Genomic DNA, 14,501 nt, shown 5'->3' with positions numbered 1-14,501 from the left:
ACAGCTTAGGCAATGAAGGCTCTGCATCAGCCCCATGACATGGTGCAAAGGCTGGCTGAGCATCTGGGGATGCCTCCATAAAGCCAAATGCCTGACTGTCAGTCACACTCATTGTCTTGGTTTTGAAAGACAGCCGTCTGCCAAGGAAAGCTAGGGCCTCCCTTGGAACACAGAATGTAAACCCCCTTCCCTTCAAATTATTATAATTTTGCAATTAGGAACTTTCAGGCAAAGACGTGGGAACAGGAGTAACTAGTTCTTTACTAGGAATATTTAAAAAAAAGAGAAAATGTAGTAGTACAAAGAGAAAATGTAGTAATACAAAAAACAAGCAAGGAAGCAAGCAAAAATCCTGGAAAAACCCTGACAGAGTCAGGGATACGACCTGGCACCCTGTTGGTCAGGGTGTTGGAAGCAGTCCAAATAAATCCTCCTGGAGTAACAGATGTGGTTCTGTGGAGTAGAGATGGTCCTGTAGAAAGTCCAGTGGTGATGAGATGGGTCCGGTCTTCCTTCGGGAATCCAGTGGAAAAAACAGAAACCTTTTGTCCTCCAGTCCCAGTTTTTATCTAGCTGGGAATAGCTGGCTCCTCCCCCACATGTGAGATGTGTGGAGCATCTCACAATGGGATGATGGAATGTGTCATGTCATTGGTGGGCCCTGATGGCCCATTATCAGAAGATGTCCTCCTGGAGGGGTAGTGAAAGAGATAAGAAACACTGCCCCACCTGGTTTGAATGGCTGGGCCATTATCAGAAGGCATCTTCCCCCTACCCCCTGGAGTTAGAAGGATAAAACATCTCCCAAAAAACCAGCTTTCAACAGATGAAATAGAATACACAATTTTAGGTTACATAACCCAAGACACTCATTCACCCCATGTTAGTCCCAGCTGGGTCACAGAAACCTGAGCGAGGACACGTCCAGCTCTAGAGCCAGATCATCTGTCCCCTCAGCCTCTGTGTGACAGGGAGACAGAGCAGCCCAAGTATGGGAGGTAACGGGGAAGGGAAGGTGTGCTCACAGCTCCTGTGAACCTGGGGGCCAGCAAAGAGATTGCTTGGAACCCTGTAGCTGTGAAAATCACTTGTCATTTCAGAGTAGCAACTTGCCACACACTACAGTCCTGCACTGGCTTAAATTCAATTACAGGATTATTTTGGACACATGGTCTCTTCACCTGCTCTGTTACAAGGAATGGGTCTTCCTGACCTTCTTTCAGCCCTCTGCCTGATGTCAGGGCCTGTGAATCCTTCTCGCTGTTATTCTTTGCAAACCAGGCTGCTTGTCCTTTAGGCGTTAGGAAAATTAATGCAAGGAGGTTAGTGTCAAACCAAGACACGGACACCTTTCTGCTTGAACAGCCTGGTGCCTGCAGGTGGTCCATCTCCACTGGTAGACTCAATTAATCACTCCAGCAGTATTCAAATCCTCCATCACAATGCATACTAAACAGGACCCTGTTTCCAAGAGCTATAAAATTACCTCAACATATGCAAATATAAAACTTTTGTCAGCAAAGTCCTGTTTATCCATGCATCTGTTTGGCATGTAAGGAGATCTACAAACTGATAATGAATGCCTTATTTCTGAACAGCCCAGCCAAAATATAAACCACTGAATCCCATTTCATGTAAGGTCTAGATAGACTGCCCTGTTAACCCATTGAAATAGGTACTAGAGGAGCAGTGAGGACTCAGGAGTCCATATGGCACTGTTTCACTTGCAAACTCTATTCTTACAAACATTTTACAGCTCACCAGTATCTGCCTGCACCCATCAGTTCACCTGCCCAGTTTTCAGCCTTGCGTGACTCCTGTTGTGAAATTAACTCTGCCACGAGCACAAGGAAACAGGATCACAAGCATCATCTCATACAGTACTTTTCCACTCATATTCCAATAAAGTTAAGGAAATTTACAGTGATTAACATCAGCCTGAGAATGAAGTTGGACACACAGCCCACCAGCACCGAACACTTAAAGCCATGGTAGGTTTTTTATTTTATCTTGCCAATCCCCAGGGGTTCACAGCATTATCTATCAAAATTAAAGCTATTTGCAGGTTGTGTGAAAGAAAGCAACTGCCTTCAGTGTTAGTCTAATGAACATGTGCCACAGCAGAAATGGTCCACCACTGCCCCATCTTTGGCCTTTTCCCCTGTGGGCTCCCAGGGAAGAGAGTAAAGGACTTTGTTTGTTACTCCACAGCTGCCAGTGCCCTGTTGAGACCGTAGCTGATCATGGTACTAAGATGAGGACACAAAACCTCAAAGCGAATTTTTGTCACCCTGCCTGAAGCTGCCATCTTCAACAACCCTTCTGACAGCAGGCAGGTCTGGAAACAGCTGCCGTGGCCTGAAAGGCAGATTGGTTCAGCGTTTGGGCACTGAATTTATTTCTTAAATCTGAATGTGAGGGTGGTACAGCACCCTCTGATTTGTAGATAGACAGGATTTCCCAAGGCTAGCAAGCATTTACTTCAAAAGCTGTTTTCTGAAACATTTGTGAACTCTTTTTAAAAGCTTGATCCATCTTCTCCTAATTTTAAATACTAGTTGTGCTTTTTAAAAACTGCCATAATTTGACGTGTATTTACTAGCGCTTGTGGATATTCTGGACCACACAGCATGCTGACAAGGCAAACTCTGTGATATTCAATTTTCAGTCAATGGCAGGTACTTTTCCTGCTCTCAGCTGCAGGACTGATAGTACCACCATGAGGATTAAGTAAAGTTAAAATTGTATTAATCTGAAGCGTTAGTAAAAGAATAGCATGAACAGGTAACTTGGAAAGCAACTCAGTGAGGAATTTAATTTTAGCAATATGAAATACTGTGTCAAATATTGAGAGAAGTGGAAGTCACTAGTCAAGTTCTGCAGGGAAAAGTGTTGCTGCCTTGTATAGTGGGAAACAATTATTCCACCCACCCACCCCCCCTGCCAAGAATTGTTCAGAAAATTGTTTTGAATTCTATAAAAATATCCATCACGTGAAAAAGTATTCTTAACATGTTATTTTCTGCGAAAATGCCCTAGTTAATATTTTTTTCTCCTTTGTAAGAAGCTGAAAAACCTATTGACCATTGTGTGGCTTTGAGGTGTAAAGGGTGAATCTGCAATCTGAAGCTCTGCACAGCCCTTTGGATGTACCCATTCCAGCACAGACAGTCCCAGAGGCTTCACTGTTCAATTCTTAGGGCAGGCTGCACTTTGGCCTTCACATCCCTTGTCAGGAGGGGGATGAAGCAGCGTGTCCCAGCAGGAGGACCACTTCCCAGGGGCTGCGTAGTGCCACCTCCACAGCATCACAGAGAGGAGCCAGAGCTGGCCTAGCAAAGCCTCTGAAGAGGTTTTTACGTGTGCTTTATAGAACAGTTACTGCAGCAACCTGAGAGTAGCTGTGATTTTTCAGATATTTAAACAAAGCTAAGCTGTTAAGTACCAAGTGGGTTGTTGAATATGCACAGGTGGAAGAGAGCTGGGTGTACGCACGCCTCGGATCTGCAGTAAACTTACGGGCATCAGCCTTCGTGTCTCTGAAGGCTGCACACGCTGTTCATAATCAGGCAGAAGGAGTTACTTAGTCCGATTACTCGCTTGTGAGTAAACAGGACGGTTTACAAGGAAAGCCCAGGCGGTCTCCTGGTGAAGAGCGGGCCCTGGTTCCCCCGTGTCAGTGTCCTGAGGCAGGCTGCGCGGCCGTGAGGGGCCGGCGGTGGCTGGGCCGCTCCCGGGCAGGCCGCGGCGCGGGCGGAGCGCTCCCTCGCCTCCCGGAGGGCTGGGGCCAATTTAACAGCGCCGAGGGGAGACCGCACTGCCCAGACAGCGCCGGAGCACCGTGCCGAACTCACCTGAGGCTGCACAGCCGAGGGGAGCCCGCCCTGCCCTGCCCATCCTGCCCTGCCCGCTGTCACGGCTCCGGCACCGCGGCTGCCGGGCATGGGCACCCTGCCCAAGCCAGCGCAGCCCTGCCCGGCACCTGCAGCACGCCGAGGACAGGTAAGGGTGGGCACAGCACATCCCAGCGCTACCTGCAGGTGGTCAGGGCGAGAAAGATGAAAATACTCAACAACAAAAAAATTCAACTGCTTTGATGCCTTTCTGTAAAAATAAGGGGGGTGACTAAATTGTTTCTAATTTGGGTAATGGGTTGTCAGCAGGGAAGATTGGAAAAAACGGAGTTCCTGTTCACATAATTAGTTTTGAGTGCAAAAGAGTTTGCTAAGTTGTTAGAATTACGTCTATAAGCGGACTGCATGGGGCAATCCTTTTTTCTCCTTTTGAAGACCTGCAGCTTGTATAAGCTTATTCAAAAGTGTTTAAAATCTAAATATTTCAGAACAGGTGACGTCTGTGACTCAGACGTAGTATCTCCTCACTACTACACATTCAAGAATCAGAAACCTAACAAACATGCCACAATGTGTTATCTATGAGAGCACAAACCCATCTTTTTAGACAAAACACAAAAAACTTGAATTTATATGTCCAGAAAAATGTGATTTAAATAACAACTGAGTAACTCTTCTTGCATTTTTAATTGTCATTGTAGTCACCTGATTACAATTACTTTTGGAAGTGAGGTGAAACTGAGGGCTTGATTGGCTTAATCACACAGTCTGCTATGCTAGTTTTGTCTGTTAAATGGACAGATTTCACATTATGGTATTTTAAGCTAGATTTGTATCCTACAGTAACTTTACTCACTGAAAGATAAATACATACAGATTTGACTTAAAAATAATCAGACCAAACTGCTTCATGCCTTATAAAGGTTGAAATCCTCTAAAAAATGAATACTGAAGTATTTTAATTAATACTTTATTTACTAGTTACGTGTAGAGGGAGATATTTATAACAATCAAATTCAGTGAAATTTCTGTTAATGTTTTAATGACTCTGAGTGTTTTCATGAACTTTTGGTTTGAAAGGTTTGGCCCTCTAGAGACCAAAGCAGCATTATTAGACCTTTCCAAGGTTCTATATAGTTGAAATGCAGCCTTTTCTCTGAGGTACCAAACTCATTAATTTGATTTCTGGTTCTTACTGGAGTTTTAAGAGATGATTCTAATTTGCAGTGTAGTTATCTCTCCATCATCACCCTCTTTTCACATCCATCACTGTGCCAGACATCCAGGTCTAAGAATTTTTCCTGTTGCTACCATTTGCTGTCTCTGTTTGTAACACACAGTCAGGGAAGTGGCAGAGGAATGAATTCACCTTCCTGCAGTTGCACAGGGTTACAAGGCACGCTAAGGACGCTGCAGCAGCACTGACCTCTTCAGAAAACCAGTCATGGGTAATTATCTTGGAGTGTTAACAGGAAGCTGGCAGTTAAGTTAGAGAACAAGTACTCAGTAGCACTTGTTTTCCCCACTTGAAGGGCAAATATTTATATCATTGACTGAGTGGAAAATGAAGCAGAACAAGTTCATTGTTGCTGTTGTTGGTTAGCCCTTTCCAGTTTGTTCTTCCTTTAAAATAAGTGCGTGCCTGGGAGAAGAGTGGTCACAGCTCCAGTCGTGCTAAAGCAACTGGGAGCCCATCTTCTTATCTGACTGAGCAGCTCTCAGGTGTAGGTAATAAAACCCCTCCCCACCTAAACAGCTATAAGCCCTGTTTGCAGAAGATATGGGAAATAAAATATGGTTCACATGTGGTTTTGTCTGATATATTATAGCAGAGAAAAAGGCAGGAAAAATGGACCACAAAGCTAGTCAGAAACTGAGACGTTTAAAGGAGTTAGCTGACAAAGACATCCCAATCAGCAGACAGGAGGCTAATATAGCTTTCAGGTGTGTGGGTTCTGGCACAGGACTTGCAGTCCTTATGACTTTCAGGTGTGTGGAAGTCACAAGTGCTTTCCTGTGGAAGGCACTGTATTCCTTAAGACAGCCCTATTAACACTCAACAGCCTGTGACATTCCCTGTGTAGCAGCTATAGGCAGCAGTGAGGCAGCACAAGGAAGCTCCCTGAGCAAAAAAAATCCCTCTCCAGCTTAAAAACAGCCTCACACCTATCTTCACCCACCAGTCAGTGGGAAGAGAGGAACAATACCAAAGGCTGCCACAGGAAAGGTCAGGATATCACCCAGCCCGATGGGCTCTGCAGCACAGCCCACAGCAGAACCACAGGTCAGAGCCCACAAACACACACAAAATGAAGCAGCTTTTGCAGTTTGGCTGAAAACAGACACAGAGCACAGCCCACTTCAGGGAATAAACCTGGTGGGCAGCATTCCAGCTCCAGTCACTCTCCTGCCACAGGTATGTGGCTTCACTGGTAAGAAGAGAGCAGCTGAGAGAGTGCTCCAGGCCCTGAGCTAGGGGAGCTCCAGCTGCAGCCTCTGTACTTTTCCTGTGCTTGTAAGATTTGAGATTAATCTAACTAGAACATGACACAGCAGCCAAGGAGAACTCCATTGGGAGTCTGCTAATTGATAGCCTGGCCTGAATCCTCCAAGATTTGTTACCAGACATACAGCAACTCTCCTCACAAACCACAGCAAAAAAATAAGTTGAGCTAATGGCAATTTTAACACATTGCTGGAAATTATTCAAATTTTCTACTCTTCTCCATCAACCCTATTTCCATCTTCATCTTTAAGGGTGAGGATTTAGTAACAAAACCCCAGTAAAGCACGTGTTCAGACAAACCTGAGACCTCCTCCGGTGAGTTGTAGCCCCAGTTCCCACAGTGTAGGCAGCACTGCACCCCTCAGGAAACCTCCTCACTACCAGTACTGGTAGAGGTTTTGGAGAAAAAAACCTCTTCAGCCCCTGGCACCTCCTTTTATTCACCCACTTTACAGCTTTCAGGTGTGTGGGTCCTGTGGCAGGAAGTGCATTGACCACTGCATTCCCTAGGACATAGCTATTAACAGTTAACAAAATCAACACGATTTAACTCATTCCTAAGCACCCTGCTCTTTCTAGAGCATTCTACATGGAAAAAGATAAAATATACACTCTGATGGTAGTTCAATTTCCAATTCTCCTTTCCATCATAATCTTTTGTATTCAGCCTTAGCTTTGATTCATGTCAGTGTAGTAATCATTTTGTGTAATGATGCCTTAAAAATCAAAACTTTAAAGAGAAAGGCTTATCCAAGGGTTAGGAATGATGCTCCAGGGTGGACAGAATGTCTTACACTGGCATCAGCAACTGCACCTGAGCCAAGGGGCAAAGGCAGGCTGATGCTTTGTGGAGGCTCCTGAGGGCACAGTGAGATAGAACTGGGGCTTTTCTGGGGTCTGCAGCCCAGGAAATGGGTTTATTCTTCAGGCTGAGAAAGGAATAGGCCAAAGAGGCTGACCCCCCTATGAAACAAACAACTATTTGGACACGATTTCTATTTGCAAGTAAATAATGCAGCCTATTTTTTGCTTTACAGCTTCAGACTCTTGACATGGAGGAAATCGTGGTGGAAACGGTCCTGGCCCCATGGGAAATCCTGCTGGTGATTTTTGCTGCAGTGCTGGTAATGAGTTTCCTGATGCTGCTGCCGCCGGCTGCGGTGGTGATCTGGAGGATGAAGCGCATGCCGCAGATCTCGCTGCACGGCTCGGTGTGAGCCAGCCCTGCCGCACCCCGGGAGGATGGCTCACAGGGATAACATCGCCCAGGATCACTCTCACGACCTGTGATCCACCCAAAGGCAGTGGGGCTACCACTCTGTTGCTACTAAGTTCCTATGAAAAGAGAATGTGTGTGATTTTATCATCATGAATGGCAGTCCTCGGCACTTTCCCTTCCATTTTTTGGCTGGGCTGTAATTACTGTTGTTGGCTCAGTTCCTAGACTGAGTTCTTCTCTTGTGTTATAATGGACTGAAAGAGAAGCAAGGATAATGCAGCATTGTATTCCCTTAATTAATACCAGGAAAGCTTCCCTCTCTACAGTTATGCTGTAAATATTACCGAAGCCTTTAGCTGACTGACAGTTATGCAGGACTTATCAAAAGCATGCAGGATACTCTGGGGAGACAGTAGTTCAATCTGGTTATATTGCAAAACCTAAAAATAAAAAATAAAATTTCAGAGAGCGATACAATAAATAAGCCTCCCCTGCTTCTGTTGTTGTTGTTCTGAAAACTTAATTGTTTAAAATGTTCTTAAATTCTTTCCTTTTTTAATGGATTTTCCTCCCTCCTCAACCCCCTAGTGCCACAACAAAGCCTACTCCATCCTGGGGCTAGAGCAGGAGCACGAGGAATGGTCCAATGCTCAGACAGGCCAGGCCAGACACCAACAAGAAGTTAAAGCAACCATTTACATGAATTAAATGATTCAAATGTACTCTGGGAAAGAACACAATTAAATTTACTTTAGTTTTTAACTGTGTCATAGGGCTTATTGAGTCAACTCCCTGCCTCATGTATAAATAAGAACTCAGGTGGTGGGAATAGAACAAAACCTTTTCTCTGCAAGTTTTTGAAAAACAACCCAATCTCCAGCTTAATATCAGGTTCATGACAGATGACAATTAAAGCTTTCCAGCCTAATTCTTCCACACTGTGTGACACTCACTGTGAGGATTTCTGACCCACAAATGAAACAGTTTCTGTTAGTTTACAGGCTTGATTTCCTCATGAAATAAAATATGAGTAACTTTTTTTGTTGTTGGCTGATTTAGAAGGTCACTAGAATAGATTAACAAAATTGAGAGGAAAAAAATGTGATTTAGCACCAGTAGAAAAATTATACTGCAAAGTACTCCAGATATTTTATCTGACCATCAATTGATAATGATTTGGCGGGAAAGACTTAAAAAATATTACAATTCCATTTGAAAGAGATCATCTGTTTGCCATAAATAAGTAATTAAAAAAAAAACAAAACCAAAAACCCCACAGTGAGTCAAAACTCATTGTTTTTCTTTAAGACTACAGCACTTTTGTCTCCAACACAATGGCTTTTCTGTTGTAATTGTCTGCTCCACTCATTGTCATATGACTGTCTGCTTCTGGGCCCTAAAGCAACTGGGGTCATTTATGGGGTTTTTTGCTTGTAATTACTTGATTCTTAGCCTGAAATGTAAGTATGTAAATACATATATTAGAGTCATTTATCTGATTAATGAGGTAAAGGTCAATTTTACATAATGTACCACAAAACTATGCTGTGTCTGAGAGATTGACAGAAATAGGGAAAAGGTAAGAAAGGGAAAGGAAACACAAGCAGATGAGCTGTCTGTCTTCAGATCTACAACTTCACTGTTTGCTCAACAAAAGAAAATTAAAATATTACCCCAAGCACAGATTCCACTGAAAACCAAGCATTGCTAAATTTCTTGTTTATATTTCGTAATAATTCACATGCACATTGTTTGGTAGCTGCAGCTCCACAAATAAGCTGGATCACCAGTGCTAAGTTGCCTTTGATCTTCACTTTCACTTAGTGCCAGGTGGACCATGGACAGGTTTTCTGCTGCTGTTCTAAGGCCCAGTCAAGCAAGCAAGTGGATAAAGTATTATAGACCTCTACAGCCAGGAAATGTCATCACTTACCCAGCTTTAATGGTCACCAGAGCAATAATAGCGATTATCTGGCAACTGTAAAAGTGAGTAGAAGTAGTGCCCTTTCTCAGTAAAGATGACCCCTGTCACAGGACAATTTCTGATAACAATCAGTGTTACTATCACTATCCTCAGAGATCCTGAAGAAATTAAGCCAATAGGAAGGCATCCATTGAAAAACTGCAGCCCTTATTTAATTACAGCTAGACAGATTTAAGCCATAAAAGTGGTCTTCTTTCTTTTGAAACTCTTCTTGCCATGAGCCGTGGGATTAGATTTAGCCTCTATATCTGTACCCCAAAGCTGAGGTCACGGCTGTGATCTCCAGTCCTTTAACTAAACAAAAGCTGTGTGTTTACAGGCACTAGCCATGATTTCACTGCTCTCTTCTGCTGTCCAAGTGCCGTCCAAGGCTGCTCGGTGCTAGTAACCACAGATGATACAATCAGCCCCCTGGGCCCGGCGGGAGCCGTCGATGCCTTGCTCTGCAAGCTCTTCGAGGAAGATGTTCAGCTGCTCTGTCTGAGCCTCAGGGAAGGCAAGTGTGCGCACACAGGTGCTGTTGCTGGGGAAATAGGCAGATTTAGCTCCACTGATGGCCATCTCAGAGGCTGGAAGAGATCAAAGGTGACAATAAATAAATAAGTAGCTGAATTACTTCGCTTGGATTTTTCCTGATCTTTCCCCAATTTTTAAACCTGTGCCGGCATTCTCATTTTCTAGACCAGAGTTTCCAGCTTGGAATAAAAGTGCCTAGATGATTTCCTGCTTTTAGTAAGCCTTGGAAACAACTAGCAACTAGGCACTGTCAACAGTAAAACGTTTTCCATTAAGCACAGGACAGGTAAGGGGGCCCTTTTGTGTATCTGCATGCACATTTATTTTTAAATTAAGGCAATAACAGCAGAGTCATGCAGCCTGCTTTGGGTCACAGATTGCTCAGTGGATACAGTGGGAGCAGTCTTGCAGTCCTTGGGCTGCCATGAAGATGGGAGCACTGCTGGCTGGACTTTATTTTGTGTGCATACAGGTGTTGGCCAATTTTGCTAAGATTCTTCAAGTATTGTTGAAAGGTAAACAGTTTTATGGACTATTGCGGTCTGTCCAGTGAGTCACACAACCCTTGTGCAACGTGGGGTTTGTGTTAGGGTGATACCAATTTTCTGGGTTTTTTTTAAAAAAACAGATTGAAACATTGGCAAAAATATCATATTTGGTACCCCAAGATGAAACAGCAATGCCCTCATGAGAGTATTAAAGGTAACATGTTTTCTTACTCATCAGTTTGCCAGCTCAGCACTGGCTCTCACAATGTCACACATGACAAGGTTGTTACAAAAAGAGAAACTTCTCTTTCCTCCTATTTTTTTGAACAACAGAGAGGGAGCCTCGTGGCCCCATGAACAGACACATCTGAGAAGCACTCACGGTTGCAAACAGCCAGTGCCTTTCCCCCGACAAGCTGCGTGGTCCAGGAAAATCCAGTGCCATTGCCACACACCTCATACAGCCTGCTGCTTCTGAGGAACTGAAAGTCATAACCCTTGGGAAGCAGTGGTGGGGAGAAAATAAACAAACACCGACTTAGGGCACGTCATGGTAACTGCAAGGGGAAGAAACAGTCAGCCAAACACAAACACTACAACCTCTCCCAGCCCTGAGGGATATTTAAAAAAAAAAAAAAAAATAGTATAGAAAGCAAAATTAGGCTTTAGCGAATCAGCAGTTGTAAATGAAGGAACAGATGCAGCAATGCAGCGGCAGTAAGGCAGGAATGTTACCTTGTTGCACATGGGTTTGCAGTACTGAGTGTCGTCAATGGTCACACACACCAGCCCCCCGTTTTTTGGGGCCACTGGCCGTGGGCACAGAGGTAGCTGCTTGCAAACTTCGGGGTGGATGGAAAGAAAAAGGAAAGAGAGCAAGAAAAAATATATCAGAGTGAAAGTCAGTATAAAAGCCTCCCCTTCCCAAGTAAATTCATTGACCTGTCTCCATCGTCAAAGCAAGCATTTTTGCTCATTTAAAATTTTTTCTTCCCCTCCTCAACCTTTTTTTTTTTTTTTTTTTTTTTTTTTTTTTGGCCACATCCACCAATTTTCCCCTCTCTCGTCACTTACAACAGGGTCACCCTGGTTACACTTTAGAGGCGGCTCACTGTGGCATTTGCATTCACAGCACCGACATTCAGCGCTATTGTGGCCAAAAACGTCCAAATATTCCTTGGGAAAATCTGGCTGGCATGCAGGTCCAAGACAGCACAGGGGCTCTGGCTGGAGGGCAGAGCAGGTCCTGTGACTGTGCTGCTGCTCAGCACCAGTGCCTGGGCTGCAGGGACAGCAAGACCCCCTGTTAGTGCTGCAGTGCCTCCTCAGTCCCAGTGCTCTCTGTTGCCGAGATGTCTTTTATACAATGCCCCTCCTCCCCTAAAGAAATGCAGACACTTGGTTCCTTCTGTAGTAGGAAAACTTTCCTTTGTGCTTCTCCAAAGCCCAGCAAAGGGGAGCGTTGGTTCAGGAGGGGCCTCACATTGCTCTTGAGCAGGGCGCAGCAGATCAAGTGTTTCTTGCAGTGTCCACACCAGGGAATTGATTGAAGCTTTTTCACCCTTGGCAACCATTTCAGGCAAGCATTTTGAATATTTCTGTGGAGTTAGGGGAGAAAAAGCCTAAGCTGAAAAGGAAAGACTTTGGAGCCTTAGAATTAATCTGTCTGTGAACACAGGTCAATAAAGAAGCTCATGTATTTCTAGGTAGCTATTGTTATTTATGTTGCTATACTGCTTATGTTCAAGCTACTTCATACATCTGGAGCAGGGCAAAACTGAAAAATACATCTACGAGGACACTTTTTGGACCAGCAGAAGCAGGACCAAAGTTGTGGTAAGTCAGATGACATGAATGTTTTTCTGTTCTTGCGTGTGGCTCCCCTCCCCAGCGTGTACTTTGTACATTGCCAAAGCAAGGCACGAGTTGTGCTTGCCCGGCCAGCACAGCAGACACGGCAGGAGCCCACCTGCACAGGAGGTGGGTGCAGAACAGACCCCGGGACAGCCAACCTCTTACCTCCAGACTCTCCTTCACATCATTTATGGTTGCAGTTTTGCATTCACTTAGACCAGCAAAAGCTCCAGTTTCGGCAGAATCTAAAAGACAAGCAGAAGCAGGTACTTAGCAAGGTCATAGTCCTTCCTGACACATGAACCAACCCCAAATACCACTTGCTCAGAGGAACTGTTCTTCTATCCTGCCTCTATCCTATCCCACAGTCCTAGTACTAGCTGTGTACCGGAGGTGATCAGGGCTCAAATGTGAATAACCTGTACAAACATTGATTTGTTGGAAACAGCAATGTGAGCGCCTGTAGAGCCACTCAGGGCTGGACTCCCAAGCAGGCGCTTCATTTCTCTGAGACAGCCCTATTTAAATAATTGTTAGCCATATTCAAGAATATCTTACCTGCATGAAGCACTGCTAAACTTAGAACAAACAGTGTTTTCCAGGGGAGGCAGGAGCCGAACATTTCTCTCTGCAGGGGGCTGTGGTGCCCGAGAGCAATCACTGGAGTCAGGCACGGAGCTGTGTGTGCCCGTGTGTCGCTGCTGTTCACCCTGCCCCTCAGGCACGGAGCTGTGTGTGCCCGTGTGTCGCTGCTGTTCACCCTGCCCCTCAGGCACGGAGCTGTGTGTGCCCGTGTGTCGCTGCTGTTCACCCTGCCCCTCAGGCACGGAGCTGTGTGTGCCCGTGTGTCGCTGCTGTTCACCCTGCCCCTCAGGCACGGAGCTGTGTGTGCCCGTGTGTCGCTGCTGTTCACCCTGCCCCTCAGACACGGAGCTGTGTGTGCCCGTGTGTCGCTGCTGTTCACCCTGCCCCTCGGGCACGGAGCTGTGTGTGCCCGTGTGTCGCTGCTGTTCACCCTGCCCCTGAGGCACGGAGCTGTGTGTGCCCGTGTGTCGCTGGTGTTCACCCCGTGCCTCAGGCACGGAGCTGTGTGTGCCCGTGTGTCGCTGCTGTTCACCCTGCCCCTCAGACACGGAGCTGTGTGTGCCCGTGTGTCGCTGCTGTTCACCCTGCCCCTCGGGCACGGAGCTGTGTGTGCCCGTGTGTCGCGGGTGTTCACCCTGCCCCTCAGGCACGGAGCTGTGTGTGCCCGTGTGTCGCTGCTGTTCACCCTGCCCCTCAGGCACGGAGCTGTGTGTGCCCGTGTGTCGCTGGTGTTCACCCTGCCCCTCAGGCACGGAGCTGTGTGTGCCCGTGTGTCGCGGGTGTTTATCCTGCCCCTCAGGCACGGAGCTGTGTGCCCGTGCGTCGCTGCTGTTCACCCTGCCCCTCAGGCACGGAGCTGTGTGTGCCCGTGTGTCGCTGCTGTTCACCCCGTGCCTCAGGCACGGAGCTGTGTGTGCCCGTGTGTCGCTGCTGTTCACCCTGCCCCTCTCCTCGGCACTGCTGAGCAGGGATTAGGGGGAGGCACACATTGCCCCCCTTGCTGGAAGCCCAAGGAGAGAGTGCCAGAGCAGTCTGGGGGAGGGCAAGGGCACTGAGGCACACTGGCTCTGCGGTTGCCAGCTCCACCAGGAAATTTTCAGATTAACTGGTTTGCTGTAAACATGTTTAGTATATGCACATTCTTGCATGCTCTGGCTCTCTCACCACCTTGCCATCTGTCTGTGTTTGCCTGTCTCTCTCACACACACACCCCCCCACAAATACACTTCCATAAAGAAGAAAAAATAATGCCTTAACTTGATGTCATGCTCCACAAGAAAGCTCAGAACATCAAATGATGACTGATTTGAACCAAGGGGGTATGGTATGCATACTGTAGCATCCAGAGTTTTGCTAATTTTTTTTTTTTTTTTTTTTTTTTTTTTTTTTTTTTTTTTTTTTTTTTTTTTTTTTTTTTTTTTTTGATAGAGCCATGAACCTCATGTGCTTAAATCTGTTTATGGGAAGAGCTGAATAGGTAGCAAAATTGCCACAA

General features: G+C 45.7%; 2 protein-coding genes across 2 annotated transcripts; one reads left to right on the top strand and one right to left on the bottom strand.

Moving 5' to 3' along the window:
- The first annotated feature begins 3,879 nt into the window (after window positions 1–3,879).
- Window positions 3,880–8,018, top strand: LOC120755873 (small integral membrane protein 3-like). Its single transcript, XM_040071460.1, has 2 exons — window positions 3,880–4,002; window positions 7,398–8,018. The coding sequence occupies exons 1-2, from the start codon at window positions 3,943–3,945 to the stop codon at window positions 7,575–7,577; spliced, it is 240 nt and encodes a 79-aa protein (XP_039927394.1). The 5' UTR covers window positions 3,880–3,942; the 3' UTR covers window positions 7,578–8,018.
- A 1,265-nt stretch (window positions 8,019–9,283) lies between these two features.
- LOC120755872 (uncharacterized) lies at window positions 9,284–13,734 on the bottom strand. Its single transcript, XM_040071459.2, has 6 exons — window positions 12,980–13,734; window positions 12,587–12,666; window positions 12,051–12,165; window positions 11,303–11,409; window positions 10,950–11,064; window positions 9,284–10,132 (listed from the first exon to the last, which is right to left on the bottom strand). Exons 1-6 carry the CDS (start codon window positions 13,041–13,043, stop codon window positions 9,945–9,947), a joined length of 669 nt encoding a protein of 222 aa, XP_039927393.1. The 5' UTR covers window positions 13,044–13,734; the 3' UTR covers window positions 9,284–9,944.
- Between the last annotated feature and the right edge of the window lie 767 nt (window positions 13,735–14,501).

Source organism: Hirundo rustica, chromosome 8 (assembly GCF_015227805.2).
Source record: "Hirundo rustica isolate bHirRus1 chromosome 8, bHirRus1.pri.v3, whole genome shotgun sequence".
Classification (NCBI taxonomy): Eukaryota; Metazoa; Chordata; class Aves; order Passeriformes; family Hirundinidae; genus Hirundo; species Hirundo rustica.
Note: the sequence above shows the minus strand (reverse complement) of the source record. Positions and strands in the feature narration are given on the sequence as shown.